Here is a 25,404-nt window from a genome sequence, read left to right on the forward strand (position 1 = left end):
CTCATTTACTCAATTATTCATTAAAACATTGTATATAATCACTTTTCAACTAGTCAGTAATTGTGCTTTTTAAAAATGTGCACATTTTACCTCAATGTACAGTAGATAGGTCTACATAAGACCAGCTTTTTACCAATCCTAATGTAAATCTCTGCTTTATTATTTAATAGCTTTAAAAGCATTATTGTGTTCAAACCTTAAAACATGTTCCCAAATCTTTTCATGTGGTTAAAGCAATAAGATCCATGTTCCATTGTTGTTCCATGCGCTCAGTTAAAGTGGAAAAAGGAAGAATTACATTTGTTATTTATAGGTTATGTGGGTTTTTATACAAATCGTAAAATTACTGATTATTTTATTAGTTTTCGTGTTTAGAATAATTTTACAAGCAATTTTAATAAATATCTAGAGGTGTCGTTGCACAGCTCCTGTAGCTTAGAGCAACCACTATAATATTTTTTGGAATCCCACAGCTAATAATAGTGCTGGTTTTCAACAGCTCTTTACACCTGGAATGTGGCCAGTTGAACTCCACGATGCAGACATAACATGTTTTTTCTTTTTTTCTTCGGTGTGTAGGGGTAGATTAACAAAGAACTACATATAGTCTTCAGTGCTATTTTTTTATTTAAACAGGTTTAAAGATTGTGATGCGCCTTTAGTGTCCATTTGAACTAATTGAGGGATTTTGACCTTTTGTTCATTCATTTCACCTATGGTAATTGATGATAAATTAAAAAAAAATAAAAATAAATATAGGAGCTGACAGACTAAATAGTTTTTCCACTTTAAGCTGGAGAACTAAACACAAGTACACAAAAATAAGAACCAGTGACGTGAGACAGTATGTTTCCCCTTTTACTGATTTAATCTCATTCACATTGCAGTAATTGAATTCACAAATGTAACCTTTGAGTGCATGCCCTTTGAAATGGATCTGTAGGAATGAAGCTGTAGTGATAGTTCTGAGGGCATCGAAATGAGTCATGTCATTGCTTCTGTCATTCCTGATGACTGAATTGTCCCATTTCTTCTCATCATACACTTACAAATAATTAATTACTGTATGCTGGCCACACAAGGACTAGCTATGACCAGGGCTTACTTGATGTTTTCTAACTATTGTTGTATGAATATTTACACTTTACAAGGTGCTATTCATTTTTACAAACTTTACTGTTGCTTCTTACATGACTTTCAAAATTATGTTTGAGAGCAGAAGATGGAACAGAAGTGTTTCATAACATAAACCGGTGCTACATATCTTGTGGAGTCATGATCTTGCTAGAAATCTTGCAAATCTGGGGAACGTCTTTTAAAAAACTGGTACTTACCTCCAGTAAAAGCAGGATCAGTGCCCACAGGCTTTCTCTTGTAAACATTTTAGTATAGTCTGTGCACTTTTGAAATGTAGAAAAGGATGATCAGTTATTTAGTTTTTTGGATAATAAAAAGGTTTGTGAAATGTTAATTAAGAATAACACAACTGTTTCATGTTTTACCTTGTTTACTTGAAAAATGCTCATTTCTAGTTTTATCCCTTTAAGACATTTTAAGTTGGGTCTTTGACAACGTCATTCTGGAAAGAATGTGAAGTAATCAAAAACATCTGAAACATCTTACAGATAAACTGGTAAATTAATAAGTGGGGATGTTATCATGATTGGGTATAATTATTTTAATCAGTATACAGGGATTAAAGTGTTCTCTTTATTAAAAAAAAAACTCAGTCGGTTTCAAGCAAGAATGGATCACATTGAAAATGGTTGGGTTTGATGAGACTATGTGCTTTGTGAGTTTCATTTGGATATTAGAATGTAATAGGCTCGGGTGCAGAAACATTTGGGATTTTTCAAAGAGATTTTCACCCCCACTTTTTTGGTTTTTATAAATATGGCAAACCTTTCAAATGACCATTTAACAATGTATTTAATTATTGTATTTAAATATTGAAAAAACAATAAAAAATAAAAAATACATTCCTTTTGCTGTTATGTACTTGTTAGCTGTTTGTTAGAAGCATTTAGCTATTTTATTTTGTTATTAATCAACTACCCACACTTCTGCATCTCACTAACATGCTTATTTATTGATATTTATTAAAAAAAAAAAAAAAAATTTCAATGTAATTGTTAGTCTGGTTTGTGCATCTATAAAACAATTTGTGCTGTTTAAGTTCATTGTTTATGTCTGTGTTGTGTGTTTTCTAGACTATTTACACTCATTCCCAGCCGCTCATGTCCTCGATAGTGGTCTTGGGGGTCTTTTTTATAGTCACCACTTCAAACCTGCTTTTTGTTTGTCCTGATCAAAGACTATGTTATTCTGAAAAGAATCCCACATCTGTTGTAAGTGATTTTATTTGTCTGGTTTTAGGTTCTCAAAATGTCTTTCAGCAGCCATATACAAATCCTACTAGCTGTCTTGCTTATTCAAGGTAAGAAAGTGATCTGGGAATTTACATAAAGCTTTGGCTTATTAGCTTGTTAGAAATTTAATGAAAACCGGTTTTACCCACAGACACAACCAGAGCTTATCAACAATATTAACTAAAACAGCAGTGATATTTGATAAGCAAATGGAAAAAATATTTCAAGTAACTGGAAAAACTGCAAAAATGTATGTAATGTAAATGAATTGTACGTATATTATTTTTAATACATAGCCTGATTCATTACATACAGAAAGCACTACACACTTGACACTTGTCAGCTTCATTTAAAAGCTAGTGTGGCCTGGGTCTTTACAACAAAGCTGTAGTTTGTCCAAGACATTCACCCTCACAATCACAGCACTTAAACCTAGACCATTTAATAGGTGACATTCTATAACAGTGAGCAGTCTTTGTCTGTAGAGAAAACATGTAAATAATGAGTGCTTGAAATAGTAAAATCTTTTGGTTAGGTTGGGTGTATGCATTCATTTTTTGAAAGTTGGCTAGCTAATGTGACAATGTTATGTTAGTATTACCAGAAATTGTCATAGAATTATGTGTAGAAAGAATGATGTGTAGCATCAGTCATTTTTAGAACAGTGTCCAACTTTTCTTTACACGTTATTATTTGTCAGATCTGTTAGAGTGTTATGTCTTGTTTGCTTTCAAACTCGAACATCACTGATTTCACTTTTTAATGATTATGAAACCCCTGACATTTTAGGGGTCACAGGTTTGGGGCTACTGAATTAAGACATCAGGCTGCTGTCTTTTATCACATACAATGAGCACAGATTTAAAATCGGCGGAAGGGGAGGACTAAGAGTCTGGGCAATAAAAATGTCTCCTCGTTTAAACGTTAAATATTTCCTGCAGGTTACAAGACAACTTTAACTATGCCTCAAGTGCTCTGCTCTTAAATCAAGTCCAGTACTTACTAATGGGGGATCTGACGATGCAGGCAGTCTATTCTACATATACTCATGCATTTAAAAAAGTACAGAGTAGAAATTAAGTAAATTAAGTAAAAGTTAAATTATTTGTGCATTCTTTTTTGGCTTTTTTTGTGTTTGCTTAAAGGTCAAACAGTGGCAGCTTAGCAGATCCAGGATTTAACTTTATATGAGTCTTAACTACTGAGCTGCCATTTTCTTACTTTGTCTCACCTATGTGATAATCTCATATTACTAAATTACTTTATGTTCTGACATGTTTGGCAACTTTTATTAAGTATATTACTTAATAAAAATGTAAATTATACTAAATAAATAAATAGCAATCATGCCTGCCTGTGAAATTAAAAAAATTTTTTTATTAGCAGGTAGCTAACTGGCCTGGCTGTTAAGTAATTGCAGGAAAACAACAGGACATTGCCAAATAGTATATTCATGCATGGTCACCAGAACTGTAAAATACGTTGAGTTGTTAAAGTAGAGAAACAAACAAAAAAAATTTAACAGCTTTTTGACTACATGATTTTTGTGTTTTTTATGTTTGTCATAATCCTATGTCATTCTTGAGCATGGGGAGACAACTGTGATTGTGCAAGTAGGCACTGGAATTATTATAAGGAATTAATATACTCCAGCCTATAATATGGATAAAACAACTGTTTAATAGGATAAAAAAACATTAAGAACTGATTTAATGACTACATAATCCTACTCTGCAGGGGTTTCATTGGGGGTAGGGTGGTGGGGTTTGCAGGTTTTTCTAGTTGAAGTGTGTAACCATGGAGACCCCTGAAAAATAATAATGATTTTAACAACCGTAAAAAATAGTGACGGATGTGTATGATTAGAGCACTAGTTTGGCCACAGAATTCGTTTCTGATTGATTTGACAATTAGTTAATCAGGCTCCTTGATTGGTGACTGAACAATGCAATGTTAGTTCTGCATTAAAGCTACAAAGCTAATGATAGTATGCCGGAACTAGGGCAGGACCAAATTCTAAATTTTATAAGCCGGTCTAGACCTAAAGCCGACACTCAAAAAAAACAACAATGTGAAACAAGCTGCATTCCAAATTGCGCCCTACTAAACATTGTGTAATTACATGACCAGTAGTGTAGCACATTCTGTAGGCCATATGTGGTTTGCGAGACAGCCAGTAATATTACCTGCTGGGTAAATAGTGTCTGTCTGTCCCAACCAACTTTTAGTGCACATGTGTTTTTAATATAATCCACTATATTTACTGATTAGCACTATCCTATTCATATTTCAGCCCCTGACATCTCTGGCATTTAGCTTTGATGATTATGTTTGGAAATAAGCGGAATTGTTACTAATATAGAAATGTTCACTATAGAGACGTGCTTAACTATCCTACTATCCTACGTGACCAATTCAGCCAGGACAAATTGAGTCAGTGCTCTTCCCTTCTTAGTAGTTCACACGGACCTGTCTACTCAATCAGCCATTGTTTTTGTGTTGCACCGAGTCCTGCTCACTCAGGCAGTGAACACTGCCCCTTCTGAGGTATTGGCGCCTGCTGTCCAGTGGGCGTTGTTGGAATGCAGATCGCTCTAAATTATCTCTCTAAAAAGGCCTGCAAATCAGGCTTTGGACATAGGGAGAGAGTTCACACAAAAATCAGTGCCTGGAGCCAAGGTCAGCTCAAGTGCTCTAAAATAGTTTTTAAATAGTAGGTTGTCATGTCAGGCATGCTCCATGTCTTTGGCTATGCAGGTTGCAGTATTTATGTTCTTGTTTTAGGACCTAAGCTATGTTTTGTGTGTACAGCTATCATGTTTGTAAATATGCCTTTAAGATGTCTAATTGCCGAATTTGGGATTTGTGTTATTTTTCAGTGGCCTCTAGCTTTGCTGTTCAGGAGATTCAGGCCAATCAGGAAACCATTACGAAAATCAATGCTGCAGGGAAAGGTAAGTACATGGTTCTGTCTAGAGATGCATGAGTACCGATACTGGTATCGGGTATTTGCCCGATACCGCGCTCATTAACTTGTACTCGTACTCGCAAACGAGGCTCCGATACTAAACATCCGATACCGTGTGCCAAGTGCACGTTGCTGCGTTATGCCTGGTTCACACTACACGATTTTTGCCCTGATTTTCGCTCGGCGACTGGTCGGCACTAGATTTGCCGGCTCGGGAGCAACTTGGCGTTCGCTCGGCGATCAAAACTCAGCTCTCGATCGCCAAGTGTGAACTATCCAACAGCTCACAGGCGACCGGATCGAGTTTTCTAGCACGTCAGATATCTGATCTGAGATGTGCGACTGGGAATGAGTGACATGTCGAACAGCCAATGAGAACGCAAGATACGGTGTAAGGGGAAACGCAGGAGAGGAGTGTAAACAGGTGGGACAGGGGGATAATATAGTTTATATCAGAATACACCGGCACACACACACGTTTTACAGTATTTCTGACCTGATCGTTCTCTACAAAACATAACAACAAAACACCAACATTGCAAAAATATTTATTAACCTCCAACTCATTAACTCCATTAACTCATTAACTCCATCATTCTAAATAGGTATTGGTATCGGTATCGGTATCAGCAAGTACAAAAATACATGTACTTGTACTTGTACTCGGTTGGGAAAAAATGGTATTGATGCATCCCTAGTTCTGTCAGTACAATTAAACTGAACTGAACATCATAATTTGAAGTGAGAGAAAATGCGTTTACACAGCATGGTGAAAAGTATATTACAGAAACATCATATCCATATATGCTTGTTAAACACCTTATTTATAAATATGTTAAAATCTGTACAAAACATTCCCATTTGTCTGTCCTTAACTTACACCTGTAGTGTGTTATTATTGCACCGATTGGTTGAATCTTTGCAATTTGAACAATTGCAAATTCCTGAGGGGAATGATTTGAGCTTTTACAGATGTTGGCATGCCGTCTGTCTAATCACTGTCTTTGACAGGCAGCGGGTTCTAACATGACAGCTACACACATTGTAATTTAACCTTCCAGCTAGCAAAAAACGTGCCTTTGCTCCTAGTAGGTGTGTAAGTCAATGTATGTGTTTGCTGAAGAAATAAGCTTGGACATGCCACAAACCACTGCTAATCTATTTTTGTGTGTCAACTACTGGACAGCATGATTGTTTTGTTTTACTTAAAACAGTTTTGCACTTCTCTTATGTTGTGCTGTGTGTTTGTGTGTGTTGACAGTGATGCAGTGCTCTGCAACTTTGGATGTTGTCTTTTTGATGGATGGCAGCTCCAGTGTTGGAAAGGGCAGCTTCGAGAGGTCACGTCACTGTGTTCTGAAACTTTGTGAAGCTCTGGATATCAGCCCCACCATGGTCAGCAGTTACACAAACAAAAGCATCCACATACATTTCAAAGTACCTCTGAACTCATAAACAGAATTGTATTATATTTAATATTTTAATAACACTGATTCAAGTTGGGTGCAAGTCTGAGCATCTCAAACCATCTTTGGCAAAAGCTTCCTACAGATAGGGTCCCTGCGTCACCATGGTGGCTGCCTGATTCCAGTTAAATTCATTAACAGTGCTAAAATGACTTAAATTAAAAATCTTTTAGGTACGCAGTCATGTTGGAACAGGAAGGGGCCATCCCCAAACTGTTCCCACAAAGTTGGGAGCATGAAATTGTCCAGAATCTCTTGGTATGCTGAAGCATTAAGAGTTCCTTTCACTGGAACTAAGGGGCCGAGCCCAACTCCTGAAAAACAACCCCACAACATAATGTCCCCCCTCCACCAAACTTTACACTTGGCACAATGCAGTCAGACAAGTACCGTTCTCCTGGCAACCGCCAAACCCAGACTCGTCCATCGGATCGCCAGACAGAGAAGCGGGATTCGTCACTCCACAGAACACGTGTCCACTGCTCTAGAGTCCAGTGGCGGCATGCTTTACACCACTGCATCCGACGCTTTGCATTGCGCTCGGTGATGTAAGGCTTGGATGCAGCTGCTCGGCCATGGAAACCCATTCCATGAAGCTCTCTACTCACTGTTCTTGAGCTAATCTGAAGGCCACATGAAGTTTGGAGGTCTGACTTCTGTTATATAAATAATTAGTCTGTCCCTGTGTTTTAACAAAGTTTCTCTTTGTACTCTGATTTGCATCTTGATTTTAAAATCATGACAGTAAATGGATAGGCTGCTTTAATGTGCCCTGGGTTTAAGTCATTAATAAATGAAGATGTACAAAAATAAGCACTTAGATAATAAAATTGCATTTTTTTTTATTGTGTGTATTTTGTATTATTGTTTGGTAGTTCTCACAGGTTTTGTCTGTTTTTCAAATGACAAACTATACTAAATAGATCACAAAATAAGTATACCACCAGCAGCCATAAGTATTATTATTTAAAGGAAAATGAATGTGTCTTTCAGGACCAGGACAGAATTTTTAAAGCCAGTCTAGACCACCTAAAGCCAGCGCTCAAAGAAACAGCAGTGTAAAACTAAATATTGCGTTCTTATTGTATGACCAAAAGTATAGCACTTTCTGTAACACATAAGTGGTCTGAGACACATCCACAAATATTATTTGCTGGGTAAATATTATCTGTCTGTCCCAACCAACGGTCACTGCACATATGACAGAAAAACTAGAACTGAGTATTTCTTGTATTTTACATAAAATGGATAACTGGTAACTGTAATGACTATGCATGAGGTATAGTTTCAGTATAAAGTTAAACTGAATAGTAATTAAATTATTAAATAGTAAAGTGACATTTTAATAATTTAATTACTATTCAATCTAACTTTATACTGAAACTATAACTATGAGTATACTAAAATCCCGGGCGGCACGGTGGCTAAGTGGGTAGCACGAAGGTCCTGGGTTCGATCCCCAGGTGGGGCGGTCCAGGTCCTTTCTGTGTGGAGTTTGCATGTTCTCCCCGTGTCTGCGTGGGTTTCCTCCGGGTGCTCCGGTTTCCTCCCACAGTCCAAAAACATGCAAGTGAGGTGAATTGGAGAGACTAAATTGTCCATGACTGTGTTTGATATAACCTTGTGAACTGATGAATCTTATGTAATGAGTAACTACCGTTTCCTGTCATGAATGTAACCAAGGTGTAAAACATGACGTTAAAATCCTAATAAACAAACAAACAAACTAAAATCCCACTCATTTTACCTAGGGACAAATACAAATTAGTTTACTAGCAGCTAGTTCGTCATCTAGGTAGATGCCAAAATAATCTAACATGCCACAAACCAGATGGGGTTGGCATGGCATTGTGTTTCAGGTCCATGTGCTTTCGTGGAATGTTTTTTTTGTGTGTTCCTCAGGTCAGGGTTGGAGTCATTCAGTTTGGCTCCACTCCCAAAATAGAGATTCTACTGGATTCCTATAGCAGCAGAGAGGAGCTTATTAAACGCATCAAGAAAATCAACTACAGGTACACGCCTTTTTCATTAATTAATTAATGAATTAGTTGAAAACATATTGGCTTCTTTATTAGGAACATCATACTAATACTGGGTAGGACACCTCTTTGCTTTCAGGACAGCCTAAATCTTTTTGGCATGGATTTCACATTCCTTTGAGATTTTGGTTCATGCTGACATGATTGCATTTATCAGCTGCACATTCATACCATTCTACCACACTTCAAAGGCACTTTACTGAATTCAGATCTTGTGAGTGAAAAGGCCACAGACATACACTTATTATTTAGGAAACTAGTTTAAGATTTGCACTTACATTAACATGCTGGAGGTAGAATAGGATGGGGACACACCATATACTCAGCAACAACACTTGCCACAGTAATTGAGAGTCTTCAGACCTGGCGACGTCTTTTAGTCTTCAGCTGTCCGCTTACTTGTCTGTATAATCTGTCCTGTTTTTGGCTGACAGGAGTGGAACCCTCTTTTGTAGCCGATAATAGTCAAGCTTTGACATGCTGGGATGAATTATTTTGTTCGCCACGATTGTAAACTGTGGTTATTTAAATTATTACAGCTTTTATGTTACATAAATGTACGACTTTACTTGTGTCACTTCTGCGGGTTGTATAACATTTTATGTCATCCTGTTATATGTAAGCAGATAGAGTAAAAACTGTGAGTTAGCTTACATATTTCATTCCACCTCAGTCTGGAATCTCGTGTCCAGACATGGTGGCCATTGTTTACAATATACACAGTATGTGTGTGTGTGTTTGTGTGTGAGTGTGTTTGATGAGGTGCTGTGGTGAAGATAATGGTATATTTTGATGTGGCTACCGCTGTGTTACAGTGCCAGCTAACAGCTTTTCACCCATCCAAAATCCAGATTAGCTGACCTGTTCTCACACCAGACAGAACATTCATTTTCTCTGACAGGGTGTAAAATTAGTATTACATATAATTTCCATAAAGATATCAGCACTTGTCTTTCCCTGAACAACTGTAACTCACAGCTGGTAAAATTCATGCTTGGCTGTGTGCCAGCCTGCTTCCCCCTTGAAAACCTGTCAAAATCTCCAAGCCAGCTGCAGGAGGAAGAAATCACAGATTAGATTGGCTTTGAGAAACTGTGTTGTGGTTAAATTATAGGTTGATTGAGTGGAATGATGTTCAAAAACGTTGTGATGTGTTAATGTCCAAGTACTTACATGGTGCAGATGTTCAACTACTACTAAAGTGACTGTCAGTAGTTGTGTTTGATGAGCTGTAGAGGCAGGATGTATTCACATGAAATCAAGGGTCTCTTTAAGGCATTATATTAAAGACTGGGGGTACTGGAAGACATTATCATTAATACAGGATTTCAAATATTAATATGGGAACAGAGCACAGTGTTCAAAAAGGCATATACCCTGCATTTCTCTTGCTCTTTAAAAAGGTCGGTTTTCTGTTGTATTTTAGTTATTAAATTACAAGTTGCCCACAAGCTAAAGATTAGCTCAAATAATAGGACTGATGAACTGTTTAAATATTTAGTGCCTATTCTAAAGTTGGGTTGGTCTTGGACACTTGGTTTAATTGAAGAAAATCCTAATGTTTAAGGATAAATGTGAAAGTTAAAAGACTTTATGTTTGTACTTTATTTTTAAATCGGAATTCTAATAAAAAATGAAAAGTTTTTCTCACTGTTTATGAAATAGAATTCACTTTAATATGGTATGGTCATTGGTTGATTTATTTTTTGACAATTTTTCTGTTTTTGGGTTTGAGAGAAACATCATTGCTGAATATCTGAATATCATATTTACTAATTGTCTGTAATAAATATGGGATGTACCTCCAACATTTTTTCTGAGTTCTCCAGTTTTTTTTTACTTGTTACTATAAATATGGCAGTAAATGGTCTGACTATTGTAAATTGCCCCCAGGTGTGAATGAGCTAGTGACTGAGTAAGTAAATGTATGTGTATGATGCTCTGTGATGAATTGACACCCTGTCTAGTTATATTCCTAACTTGATTTCAATGCACTTAGATTCTAAGTAGTCTTTCAACCCACTACGTCCATGCACAGAATAAAAAGGTTACGATATTTAAATGAATGAAAGTTCATTTATTTACAATTCATGTAGTATTAAATAATATCTTCTTCAACCTATGTAGTGCACAATGTGCATTGGGTAACAATTTATCCATGTCTTTATTTGGCAAGGTGATGCAGGTATTTTGTGCGAAATACAGTTTATAGTAGCCACCGGTGGTACTTGAAGCTTCCCCTAGCTGAGGGAATGTGTAGCATGCACTCTGATTTATTAGCATTTATTAATATTTAATATAAATAAAAATGTTATGGCACAGCGCTAAGAACTCGTCGGTTTGAAACTTAGCTCTGCCATCCGGCAGGCTGGGTGCCTACATGAACAACGATTGGCTGTTATTCATACTGGGTGGGAGCCGGACGGGACCTCATAACAGATGCAGTTATGACCTCTGCTGGCTGGTTGATGGCGCCTGCACAGAGACGAGGGATAATGCGTTGATCAGGGTGTAGGGGGGGGGGGGGGGGGGGGGTGTCAGTCTCAGCTCTCCTCAACCAGGGTGGAGATCAACATCACTAGAGAGGAGGCATACTGCAATTGGGTAATTGGGTACGCTAAAATCAGGAAAAAAGGGGAGAAAATCCATAAACAAAATAATAATTTAAAAGATACATACATAGTTGAGTCAAGTGTAGCCACATTTGACCACAATTGATTATCATATTAACACCCAATATTTACTTAAATGGCTCTGTACAGTGATCTGGACTAATAAAAATGTGCTTTTTCTTTGTTTATTTCCTTTACAGAGGAGGGAGCACTCATACAGGTCTGGCTCTGAAGTATGTGTTGAAAAAGGGGTTTCTCAGTGGTCGGAATTCCCCAGTCCCACGAATAGTCATCCTCCTATCGGATGGAAAGTCCCAGGGCGCAGTTCAGCAAGCAGCTTCTGAGCTTAAACAGTCTGGAGTGACTTTGTTTGCTGTTGGCCTGCACTACCCCAGGTATTACACCAAATAGAGCTTTCTCTGTATCATTACTTTCACACAGCTGGCTACACCACTTGTATGTATAGACTGTTTTGTGCTTTATGGCATCATTTTGAAAGGTCTCCAATAGGGTAGTGCAACAGATATGCTGAGCAGAAGTGCTGATAGCTTTCTGACATTATTGCAGTACATGAACAGGTGGGATTCTGTACTCTGATAGGTTGCACACTGGGTGTGTGTACTATAGATTTAAAAAAAGAGAAAATTCTTTGCAGCTGAACATGTTTAAAAACCATAAATCATGTCTGCCAGGGCATGTGTGCATTTTTGTGACATTTAGCTGAAGGATGCAGTTTTATAGTTGTCTCAACACTATGAGGTCTTTAGCTCACAAGAGCACAGTTAAAGGAACACTTTAGTGTCACATTTCATTGTACTGAGAAAAATAGTCTCTAGAAGTTAACCATTTGATTGTGGTTCATTTTGGCAAGTGACTAAGCAGTAAAAACATTTGCTCCTTTTTTTCTTTTTTTCTTTTTACAGAACTTAAGCACATGCAGGAAATATTTGTCTCAAGTACACACTGCAGATAGAGTATAGACAAAAACACAAAGTATTATTTTAATGCTCCTTTTCAACTGCACAGTACCCTACGGTACGGTACATTTTTTAATTTGTGATCCCACATTTAGTAGTTTCCCCTAGTTTGAGACAATACAAATGGCGTATTTACAAGACAACTACAAAAGAGTTTATTCAAGAGGCATCATAAACAAATGAACAGACAAAAAAAGACTTAATGAGGGCTACAGAAAAATAAACACCACAACAACCACAGTGGAGCAACTGAAATTGCCTTGTTGTTGCTATTACTTACAGCAACAGTGGCATATTTGTTTGTTAGTGTTTGATGTGGAATACCATCACAGCCTTATTTTCCTGAATTTTTACCTTCACTGGTGCCTTTGTATAAATGGAAATGAACAATTGCACATTAGGTATGGTATAGTCAATTCCACATATGGATGTGTACCGTATTTTAATGTTGGGTATTGTGCGATGGAAAAGCGGATTAAGTGTACAGATTTCTAGGAATATTGACCCACACTATGTTTCACTTTTTTCTCAATTTAATAGCTGCCATATTGACTGTTTTTTCTAAGAGCACTTAATTGATTGTTTTGTAATATAACTGATAAACATAAAGTTTGCATATTTTTTCAACCAGCCCATGCCAAGTCAGAACAAACAAACTTTTTGTGTTTCAGATGGGAAGAGCTAAATTCTCTGGCCAGTGCTCCGGCAGAGAAGCATGTGTTTTTTGCTGAAGATTACAGTGATATTGTGAATGGACTGTACACAAGCCTTTCTACCTCTTCCATCTGTAAAGCCATTCCCTCAGGTATGCTCTAAGCTCTAAAGGATCTGTTACTGCTAGACTGGATTAACTCTCCAGACTCTCTCGTCTCTGTTACTGGGTGCTTCCTGATTTATTTGTGTGTTTGTATGCAGGGTGTCAGGCGAAGGCTTTTCCATGTATGAGGAACACCCTTGAGATTATCAAAGAACTGCAAGGCAACTTCATGTGCTGGAAGGGATCCAAGGGTTACTCACCATACAACTCTTTATGTCCATACTACAGGCAAGTGTAGCTCATCTCTAATAACAAAGCCTTTGTTTGTATTCTGTGTGCTGTGATATGCTATGAATTCATAATCAGGAACTGATTTTATGGCCACATCTGCTCTCAAAGTTGGATTTTAATTAGTGAGTTGTATTGCTTAGAGCTCAGTATTAACTACAATGTCAGTCCCATTGCAACCTTGTTTAGGTTGTGTGCATTAAAATGAGACCTGGCTTTTTCCAGCATCGGGAAATTACGGCAGCCCACTAATGCTGGAATCCAGGGTTCAAATCCCCAATGGGGCTTTTGGCTGGTTGGGCATCTACATACAGACATAATTGGCTATGTCTGAGGGTGGGATGGCCGAGGCCCCATAATGTATTACAACTGACATTTTGATTGAAAGAAAGGGGCCTTTCTTAACTTATTGGCACAAAGTGTAAAATTTATTGTATATAATTGTTTTTAATACACCAGAAAAACCTAAATAAAAATAGTATAATATAGTATAGTCGTATAGTATGAGTTTTAAAGTGCATATTCCCACCACAACACACACAAATACACTAAAAATACTGTACATTTATAAAATAATATTTGTTTAATATGATTATTGCATTTTATATGGCATTATGCTTTTACTTATTCAGTACACTGCAGACTTGGGACGTGAAGTGGGGTACTCTTATTTAATGAATGTGTCCATTAACAATGATCTTTGTTACAGATATCACAATGTATACAAGCGACTCCCTACAGTCTGTCATCGAACAATATGCTCAGGTATAAGCATTTTTTTATTCATTCATTCAAATAAAAATACACACTGGACAGGAGGCCAGTTCATTGCAGGGCAACAATGAGGCAATTTAGATTAGTCAATATACCTGCTGCATGTTTTTTGGAGATAGGAGCAAAGCAAAGTAGCAAACAACTCAAATGATAATTAAATAAATGTGATGTACAGCTGAAGTAAAGTGGTCCCAGTTCCTGTTTGATGTTCTCCCTGTGTTTGTGTGAGTTTCCTTTTTCCCACCTCACAAAAAACATGCAGTACATAGCTGCTGTAAATTGCCCACAGTGGCAAGTGAGTAAATGGGTGAGTGTGTGATGCCCTGTGATACACTGGTGCCCTGTTTAGAGTGCTTTGCTGCTTTGAGTACTAAGTACTAAATAAGTACTCTACTAAATAATTGATACAATAAATGCACATGATCAAATGTTTAAATTATTTGTTTGTGTGTTTAGATCCATGTGATTCGCAGCCATGTCAAAATGGTGGGACATGCATAACTAGGGGGCTAGAGAATTACCAGTGTGAATGTCCTGCAGGCTACGGTGATGACCCCAACTGTGGTAAGGTGCCCTCTTTAAATTTAAATGATTATTGATTATTGCTGGCTTATACACTATTATGCTAAAGGTGAAGTTACAAAGAGTTAAGTAGGTGGATGAGTTTAAATACTTGGGGTTGATTTCACAAAGTGATGGAGAGTGTGGTATAGACATGAAGAAGAAAGTGCAGGCAGGGTGGAGTGGGTGGCAGGCATAGACTGGTAAGAGTGATTTGCGATAGAAGGGTATATGCCAGAGTGAAAAGGCATATGTTGTATTGCTTGAAGGAGCTGGTGCTGACTAAAACAGAGGTAGTTGAAGATGTTGCTGTAATTCTCACTGGGAATGATGAGGATGGACTTGATTGGGAACAAAATTATTAGAGGGACAGTGCAGGTAGGCTGAGTCTGAGACAACATTAGTGAGGTGAGACTGAGAAATGCACAGGTTCAGAAATGTACAGAGGAGGGATGAAAGTTCTCAGGAGAAGGGTGCTGAGGATGGAGCCACCAGGCAGATGGAAGAGAAGGAAGGAGAGGAAGGTCAAAGAGGAGGTTTATGGATGTGGAGAGGGAGGACATGCAGGGAGTTGGTCAGACAGAGGAGGATTTTCAGGACAGGTCAAGATGGAGACGAATGATGTGCTGTGGCGACCCCTAAGGGGAGAAGCCGAAACACGAAGAAGATTAACTGATAAGCCAAAACCTCAGTGCCACTCATCTAAAATGCTGTCAAAGCTCTGACCCACTAAGAAATGAATTTCACAAGAACTCTGAAGGTATCTGGTACCAGGACAAAAGTCCTACAACTTCTGTAGGTTGCAGTGTGGATCATTGAGCTATCTCTTCCCCAGGTAAATGATGGACATGTGCTCAGTCATTCACATGATGTTGGGAAAACCAGGTTTTGTTGGACCAGTCAACCTTCTTCCATTGTCTTCCTGCCTACCTGCCCATTGTAGGTGCCTTTAGTGGATAGGTGTAGAGATGTGTCTAGTCTGAGATTACACAGCCTAATAGACAGAAGGACCTGATGCACTGCCACAGTTGCACAGTTAAGCCACAGTAACCCTTCTGTTGGTTCATACTAGATGCTATAGATCTTATTATTGTCTGCTATTAATGAATCTTGGCTGTCAAACACCCTGTTTCATTTCATGGTTTGTCCATTTTCAGACCTGTTTTGGAGATACTATGGCCACTTATCTGGCCATAACCATTTATCTAAGTCACTCAGGTCTATATCTACTGCATTCAACACACAACCTACGATTAACTGCTATTAGTCCAACTTTTAATGTCCCTGACCATGACATGCACAATTGTTATGAAATTGGTATTGACATGTCATTTTGTGAGTGGTCCTACTCATCAGCGTATGTGTTCTTTGGTTCATTGATCTAATTGTGTAGCTGCACACGTCCAAATTGCCCATATGTACATGTGTTGTTGCATGTTAGTGTGTTTCAGTTCATTTTGGCAGGGGTTTCTGTTTGGGTCAGATTTCAGGCTGGGTCATGGCTGACTGGTGTTCTCCCACTGAGACTTTTTTATCTTCTTGATCAAAGGACGGCCTAATTATGCTAAAAGTTAAAAACACAAACTCCTCATGTCTAAATACTCCCACAGCAGTCCATCTAATTGCACTGTTCAGTGATATGCAACATACAAGTTTCAAAGCCAAGTAGATAAGCCAGCTTTATTATCCTCTACAGACTATGCGGATGGATGCAGAGAAAAAAAAATATTGCATTTTTTTAAATCCAGTTTTTGACATCGCTGGTCCAATACATATTCACAAACCTAGGAAAAATTCACAATTTATGACTCTTGCATATTTATGGGAGGTAGTGGGAAATTGGAGTACCCAGACGAAACCCACTTTTACACAAGGAGAGTATGCAACTCCAAACTGTAAATGAAAGCAAGCACTGAAAGCGAGTTCTCATCTACTTAACCCTGCTGAATATGATGAATGAAGCTTTAGTCCTTTAGCTAAAAATTTGCTTCGCTTTTGGTTGGTTTACGTAGGGTGGGCGGCACGGTGGCTTAGTGGGTAGCACTGTCGTCTCACAGCAAGAAGGTCCTGGGTTTGATCCCCTGGTGGGGCAGTCCGGGTCCTTTCTGTGTGGAGTTTGCATGTTCTCCCCATGTCTGCGTGGGTTTCCTCCCACAGTCCAAAAACATGCAGCCAGGCTAATTGGAGACACTGAATTGTCCTGTAGGTACCTAGCCACTAGGATGCAACCAGTGCATTGTTGTGCCGGTCCAAAGCCCGGATAAATAGGGAGGGTTGTGTCAGGAAGGGCATCCGGTGTAAAAACTGTGCCAAATCAATAATGCGGATCACAATCCGCCAGCGACCTCTAACGGGAGCAGCTGAGGAAATAGATAGAGAGACATTTACGTAGGGTGAAACCAACTGATACCAAACAAATTTTTTGGTGAACACAGTAGCACACAGTCTTTACTTTGTAAAAAATTGTTTTATTTAGAAAATAATGAATAATATAAACAATAAATAATAATAATAATGTATAACAGCTCAAACAACTGCGCTTAAACTTACGTTATAAATAAGTTTTTATTTACTTTACCCAAACATGATTTATGATGAGTGGAAAGATCCTTAGGGAGGCTCATATATATTTTTGAAAGACTAGAGTGACTGAGCGGTTTTACATAATGAGGGTCAATGATAGACACATTAGACAGCTGTCTCTGATCTAAGCATACATAATAGCTTAGCTAGACAGGAAGTGATGACACCCTAACCTTGTCGTGTCAGTCATTAAGAATGCATCAAAGAATTAAAGTGGACCACATGACAGATGGAACCTCACTTTAATTACCCCATCCTTTATTGTTCTAAACATTTGATCCCCACACTATGGAAATGCCAAGCATGTCTGGTCTATTTATAGGAGAACCTAAAGGTGGCTCAAGTATGCTGCTGTAACTAGCATGCTGAAGAATTTTTGGCTTTTAGCATTGTTGCCTCACAGCAAGAAGTCCTGGGTTTGATTCCTATGTGTAGCAGTCCGGGTCCTTTCTGTCTGGGGCTTGGCTGTTCTCCCTGAGCTACTAAAAATTGCCCTTAGGTGTGAATGTGTGTGTGTTTCCGGCCTTTCGCCCAGTGAATCATACCCACTGCGACCCTGAAAAGGATAAAGCCGTGGTAAACCACACAATGAATGAATATCCATGTGTAGTGGTTACAAGAAGTATCTAAACTGACAGCAACAGCATGTTGTACTTGCATTTGTGGTCAGAAAAGATGTTGCTATAATTTGAATGGGAAAAGAAATAGAACCAAACCAGCCCATATCTGTGTTTTCTCTATTGCTTTATCCACAGGTTTTTATTACACCTGCTTTGATAAATATGCTTTACCAGTTGCATTTTTGTGCCTTCCAGATAATTTCACCTTATTCATAGTAGTAAACAATAAACAAAAATTGAGCAAAAAATGGTTTGGACACCCCTGATCTAGAATTTGAGCACAATGTGCTTTTGTATCAGCCATAAGACCCAAGGTCATGTCAGTCAGTGCCCAAACAATGTCTTTTTTTCTTTTCCAGCTCCTGTGCTGACCCTGGACTGCTCAGTGGATGTGCTTTTCCTAGTAGAGAGTTCAACCAGCCTGTCCCTGGAAGGGTTCCTGCGCTTCAAGTCCTTTATAAAGCGCTTTATAAAGACAGTACTGAGTTCAGACACCCCTGTGAAGATCGGTCTTGCCCAGTATGGCAGTGATGTGAAGGTTGAAGCCATGGTTGGGCAGCACAAGGACCCAGTGAAGCTACTTCAGGCTGTAGAGTCTCTCCAGTATAGAAAGGGAGAAGCTAAAACCGGGAATGCTCTACGCTATGTAACACGACATGGATTTCAAAGTGCCGCGGTGTACGCTGATGTTCAAGATGACCTGCCTCGTGTGGTGGTGCTCATTACTGGTACACCGTCGGCTGATGCGGTAGTTGAGCCTGCTAAATATGCAAGAGACAGAGAAATCTTTATTATTGGGGTGGCACCTGAAGGGTTGAAGGCTGAGATGAACAACATTACAGGAAACCCACAGCGCACTATTACTTACAGCATCCCTGACAGCTTAAGTGCCAAGATCCCAGAGCTTAGAGCGAAGATCTGCAGTGTGGACAACCAAGGTACTGATCTGCCTTTACCTTCTTTTTTCCTATCTTCCCCAATATTGCTCCCAATATAGTTGTATCCAATTACCCGATTGCATTACGCTTTCTCTCTACTGATGTTGACCTTTACTCTGACTGAGGAGAGTCGGAACTAACACACGCCCCCTCCGACACATCTTTTTACCTGCATGATGGAAGATCATATATTGATCAGCTTTGTGTACGGGGAGAGACACACCCTGTCCTTATTATCCCCCATCTCTGTCTAGGCACTATTAATCAGCCAGCAGAGGTCCTAATTTCATCAATTATGTGGAATTCCATTTGTTGTTCATGTAGGCGTCCAGCCTGCCAGGTGGCAAAGCTGAGATTCGAACAGACTGCTGCACTACCTGAGTGCCATCTGCCTTTACCTTAATTCTTACCTTTTTTACTCGAAGGATGTGTTTGAAAATATGTCTGCAGTAGACTGCGACTTAATCTTATTAAAGCCTACACTCAAAAGGGTTTTCTTTACAAAGGTCAAAAGGAACAGCCTTTTTAAGGGCTCCCATGTGGTGCGATTTAATGTGTTAGTCCCCCTCTGAGATGTTGAGCTGCTGATTTAAAAATTTAACTGACTAAGGAAGAAAGGTCAATGGAGCTGCTTGTTGCTGCTGCAAATGTAGCCTTATTGCTGCTGCAAATGGCTGGTCAAGGCAAGGGGTGGATGATCATAGAATAGCATAGTACTAATTAAACACTTTCTATCTTACAGGATGTCTGGGCCAGGCAGTGGACCTGGTCTTCGCCCTGGATGGCTCAGGAAGTGTAGGAAAGGACAACTTTGTTCACCTGGTGAATTTCGTGCGCAGCACCTCTGTGCAGTTCGACATTAACCGTGACCTGACTCAGGTGGGGCTGGTGGTGTACGGCCGGAGACCTGTCTCTGTGTTCGAGCTGGACACTCACTCTTCAGGCTCTTCTGTACTTGCAGCATTAGGGGAGGCTTCTTATCTGGGTGGAAAAGCTTCAACTGGTTCAGCCCTGCTTCACGTGCACTCTCACAGCCTGACAGTTGCCAAAGGGGCACGGCCAGGGGTGAACAAGGTTGTGGTGGTGCTGACTGATGGCACAGGAGCAGAGGATGCAGCAGTGCCAGCTCAGAAGCTCCAGGAAGATGGTGTGTCTGTGTTTGTCATTGGCACAGGGGACATGCAGCGGGACAATCTTCTGCGCATCACCCGATTAGAGGATCACATTATTACTGTGCCTTACTATGAAGACCTAAAGTACATTGATGATGTGCTGGTACAGATGATCTGTGCAGGTATGGTTGATTAATTTAGCATTCATTAAATATTTGACTAGTGGCAGTGCAAATACTTTGATTCAGTGCAAGCTGTTATTTACTACATTTAATTTATTTTTAAATTGATATAAGGCATGTATTAATCTAATATATGCCTAATTGATGCGGTTCTAATGCAAACAGGAATACTTTTTTACACTTAAGTGGATTTTTCAATGTCAGATGTCAAAATAATACAAATAAATTGCATCTCACCCCATTGCCTAAACCTTCTTAAACACAATTAATACAAATAATAAAGCTTTTAAATTAAACACCTTTTCAGTAATTAAAAAAATGCAATAATGGATGCTTTACAATCACAATATTTGGCAAATTTATATAGCACGTTTTGTACACCTGGTCATTTAAAGTGCGTTAAAAATGAAACATGCAGAATTGCTAGAAGATATAAATATTTTACAAATTCAAACATTTCAATGAAAATACCATTGATCAAAGATTCAACAGACCTGGTGGATTTGTACTATTTCAGTAGATCATAGATATTTTTGTACAACCCCATTCTGTGATTTATGTACAGGGTGAAGTACTTTAACATCAGTTCTTTAGTAAATTGGTTGCCAGTGTAAGAACTTGAGAATTGGGCTGATGTGGTCTATTCTCTTTGTTCTGGTGAGGATTCACAGCATTCTTTTGCAAAAGCTGTACTTGTCAAACAAAAGATTTGATAAGACCAGTGTATATATATTGCATTCAAAATTGGAAAATACCCACTGTCAGACTTAGGGGTGGGTTTATAAAATCGATTTTTCGATTTTAATAGATCTTTATTTAAACGATCCGATATCGATTCATATAAATGCGAGATCGATTTTTTTAATACGCCCCTTTTTACGGTGCACACGGAAATCTATTACTATTGTTACCCCCTTTAATTTCGCGTGACCAGCCAGTGTTTTTTCATGCAACGAGATCTGACCTGCACATCAGTTTAGCATGGCAGAAGCTCAAGTTATGACCACTACACAACTTTTTGCACTGATTTTCGCTCGGCTCTGGATTCGGGAGGAACTCGGTGTTCGCTCTGCGATCAAAACTCGGCTCTCAATCAATGTGAGAAACAGCGAGGGGAAACACAGGGGAGAGGTTGGAAACAGGTGGTGGAGCGCAATATAGTTTCTATCAGAATACATCAGCACACGCGAGATCGTTCTCTAAACAAAATATTTATTAACCTCCAACTCACTACAGAACGATCCATGCTGCTCGTGTTGCCAAATCCACTCAGATTCATTTATTTCATCAGCGCACAAACTTTGATTGCTCGCTACTTGTTGATGTGCATGTTTGGACGTGGTATCATTAAACCTTTCATCACTTCTCACGTGTGTTTTCGTGACAAAACGTAGTTTTGGAGAGCAGAGAAGCTCGCCTGTGATTCCCCCTGGTGATAGATGGTGTAGTGTAAAACTCCCCATCGCCGATCAGTCGTGTAGTGTGAACATTACAGTGACCACGTGTTAATCAGAGTGTCGTGTAGTGTAAACTTGGCATAAGCTGTACAACAGCCAGGTGTATGTTTACATTACATTTACAATGTTGTAGCATGTCAGACAAATGGAAGAAAACAATAACATTCATTTTTTATTATTATTTCATTGGTCTGACATGCTACAACATTGTAAATGTAATGTAAACATACACCTGGCTGTTGAATGTTACTGTTTTCTGTTTTGGATTAATTATTTATGTAAACAAAATACACAAATATTTTTAATAATGAGTGTTCTTTGTACAATTATCACATTCGTTCTCTGAACATCTGTACATATGTAAACAAAACCTGTTAATGTAACTCAAATATGCCTAAATGTGTTGAATCGAAATTGGATCGAGAATCGAAAATCGAAAATCGAAGATCGAATCGAATCGGGACCTGGTGAATCGGAATCGAATCGATCCAGGAAATTGGTGGCGATACCCAGCCCTAGTCAGACTGTGATAGTGCATTCGAACAGCCCTCAAAGTTGATGTATATATTAACCTTTTACGTCCTAAAAATAAAAAAACTGTGTACACATTTACATACCTTGCATTCAGTTCTTCATTATTTACAGGTTATAACAGCTATTGCAACAGTAAAAGCCTTAGTGTACTTATGTTATTGTCCCAGTATGTGAAAAAGGAAAGCAAAATTCTTTTATAATTTTTAATATAAAGTGGAATTATTTTGCTGACTTTACAAGCTTGGAAATAAAGTAACATTTTCTTGTAAACCATAAAATAACATTGCAGAAGTGCAGTACTGGTCATTATTGTACCAAGATATAATTAAAACAGATTACACAAGCACAGTGTGAGTGGCAGTTTAGTCCTGCCTTTGGCCTGACTGCTTGCCATCAGTCATGGTGTAGTACCAGAGCAAAACACTGAGCACAAGGCAGAAATATGCCCTGGGCATTGTGCCAATATGTTGAAGGGCATCACCTATCCACCCATTTACTTACTCATGCCGAGGGTAATTTTAGAGCCAGTCATCACTCCTTACAGACAGTGACCATAGGTGAGGATTAAACCCAGGTTCCAAGACCCAGTTGTTGAGCACCACTGTTAAAAATCAGTATTTTTTTAAGTATATGAAACTATTTTATTGTATTTATTTCTACAAAATATCCCAAAGAATACACAATATACCATTTAAATGATGTGTCTTATATGATTTAACATAGTTACAGGTAATTTCCCTTACTCTGTAATTTAATACCTGGTCTGTCGCTGCAAAGTTTAAAGACATCACCAAGTTATTGTCTCTGTGAGGCTTGTTCTCTGAGTTAATATGTCTCATTTCTCTTGTATCTGTTCCTCTGTAGATGTGAAAAAGCCTGTAAATCCTTGCAAGCCCAGTCCCTGTATGAACGATGGGGGGTGTGTGCTACAGAACAGAAGCTATCGCTGCGAATGCAGAGGCTGGGAGGGCCCACACTGTGAAAGACGTCTGTATCAATCGTTTTTTATTTAGTTCATATATTCACCTAACAAAGGTTTTTTGGTCCTCCAGAGTGAACAAATGTCTGTTCATTGGCCAAGTACTAAATATAAGTTAACATTAAAAAGAAGTAAAATATTAAATGTGTAATTTGCAAATGTGTTTTATTTTTAACCAAAAGAAATTGTGCACAAAAATGTTGTATTTCATTTTTTGATGAATATTGATGGCATTGTTCATGTTGTGTTGTGTATAGCATCCATTAGTGAATCACTGTGTTTTGTATTCTCCTTCAGGAAGCAGTCAGCAGCCATCCAGAGGGGACCTTCCAAACCCTGCCAGACTGACACGGCGCCAGAGGAAGAATGCGGGAGAGCTGCAGCAGCGTTATAGAGAACACCGCAGGAGACACACTATCCAATCACAGTCATAAAGCAGATAATACACTCACACGCACATACACAAGGCCATTCCATTCTGTATTCTCTGAGTAGAGAATGCCACAGCATGCCAAACAGAGACTAAATAGAGGTTGTGCAGTTCATCAGGCTTACACTGAGCTCTCTAATACAGGAAACTAAAGATGGTGGGAATCTCCAGACCCACTGCAGCACAGATACAACACTGTCAATGATATTATTACGCTCGACGGTAAACATATTATTACACTCACAGCAAGGGAGTACAAGAGGTAGGATGTCATTATCAGCACAATGTCATTATTGTACACAGCAAAACACACAAAAAATAGTACTAGTTTTATATAAAAAAATTTTAATAATGTGGTCTAATGTCAGGACTGAATTTTAGATATACTGCAGAGTGCAGCTTTGTTTTTTTTTGTTAATGTTTGATGTTTAGAAAACTTTTGTAACAAAGCCTCTGGTGGGAGGTTAATTTTACATATTTATTTTTGTGAAGAGCTATTATTATTAAAGAAAATTAAAATATTAATTCTTTTTGTCATTTTGGCACTTTGTGATGTACATACAAACTATACTTGTGACTTTCTTACCTCTCGCAATTTGGCACCCTGTTTAATCAGAAAACACATGCTGGTTTGTGATATAAAAATAATGGTTGGTGCAGTTAAGAACTAACAGTTTACACAAACAAGCTGTATGGAATTCAGTGTAATCACAATAGCAGTGCAGGCAAACATGTTTTTTATTACAGTCTACTCATACAACAGTCCTAAAATGAATGAATGAATTTACGTACATGAAATGTTTGTAAAATAGTTTTTTGATATATTTCAACTGTTGCTTTGCGTATCTAGCCTGTTATGGGAGAAACGTTTTTAGCCCCAGCTCCATCTGATCTGTTGGATTAATATACACTTTATATACATTAAAAAAATTAAATCTCTTTTCTACATCTTCCATGCTTTACTATGCCACTTAGTGGTCAAAAATGTACACTGGATATCTTTAACCTAGCATTTCATCAACAATTTAATTGCACCAAAATATCTTTTGTGTTTAAAAAAAAACATGGGCAATTGTCTTTTCATGGCACAGGCCAGCACAAACTAAGTGGAAGTGTTTTATTCATTTTCTGATCACATGAGGTTCCAACCCAATTAAGGTTAAAAAGAGAATGAATTTGACTGGTACCCTACTTTTTTCTCTCTCTATTTTTCGCCGATCAGCATTATTCCCCAACTCTGCGCAGGCGCCATCAATCAGCCAGCAGAGGTCGTAATTGCACCAGTTATGAGGAACCCTGGTCCGGCTCATCCCACCCTGTGAACACCAGCCAATCGTTGTTCATGTAGCCGCCCAGCCCAGCTGGATGGCAGAGCTGAGATTCAATATGATTTATTCGAAATCCCTGCTCTGGTGTGCTAGCATATTTTACTGCTGCGCCACCTGGACTGGTACCCTATTTAAACACAATACAGATGATCTTTTCAAAGTAGATATGTCCCAATCCCAGTCAGTATTGACTTTTTTTATATTTACTTTCAGTGAAAGAAATGACACATCACGCTCATTCTAAAAATGTAAGTGTTGTGCTTTTTGATACAGGTTGGACAAATTAGGTAGATTTTTTTACCCGATATGACAACTATGAAAACTATTATAAAATATACATTTATCTTCATGTAAATGCATAGTTGATTTATATTTGCTAAATTTAAAATAGTTTGTATTTAGTGAAATCTAATCCAATACTGAGGAAATT

General features: G+C 38.4%; 1 protein-coding gene across 1 annotated transcript; it reads left to right on the plus strand.

The window, feature by feature from the left end:
- Positions 1-2,369: 2,369 nt before the first annotated feature.
- Positions 2,370-24,132, plus strand: vwa2 (von Willebrand factor A domain containing 2). The gene is made up of 13 exons (XM_063003743.1): positions 2,370-2,437; positions 5,249-5,323; positions 6,599-6,732; positions 8,706-8,815; positions 11,655-11,849; positions 13,103-13,236; positions 13,347-13,476; positions 14,186-14,241; positions 14,707-14,814; positions 18,374-18,952; positions 19,695-20,246; positions 23,102-23,224; positions 23,514-24,132. Exons 1-13 carry the CDS (start codon positions 2,386-2,388, stop codon positions 23,648-23,650), a joined length of 2,385 nt encoding a protein of 794 aa, XP_062859813.1. The 5' UTR covers positions 2,370-2,385; the 3' UTR covers positions 23,651-24,132.
- Positions 24,133-25,404: the final 1,272 nt, after the last annotated feature.

This window comes from Trichomycterus rosablanca, chromosome 10 (assembly GCF_030014385.1).
Source record: "Trichomycterus rosablanca isolate fTriRos1 chromosome 10, fTriRos1.hap1, whole genome shotgun sequence".
Lineage (NCBI taxonomy): Eukaryota > Metazoa > Chordata > Actinopteri > Siluriformes > Trichomycteridae > Trichomycterus > Trichomycterus rosablanca.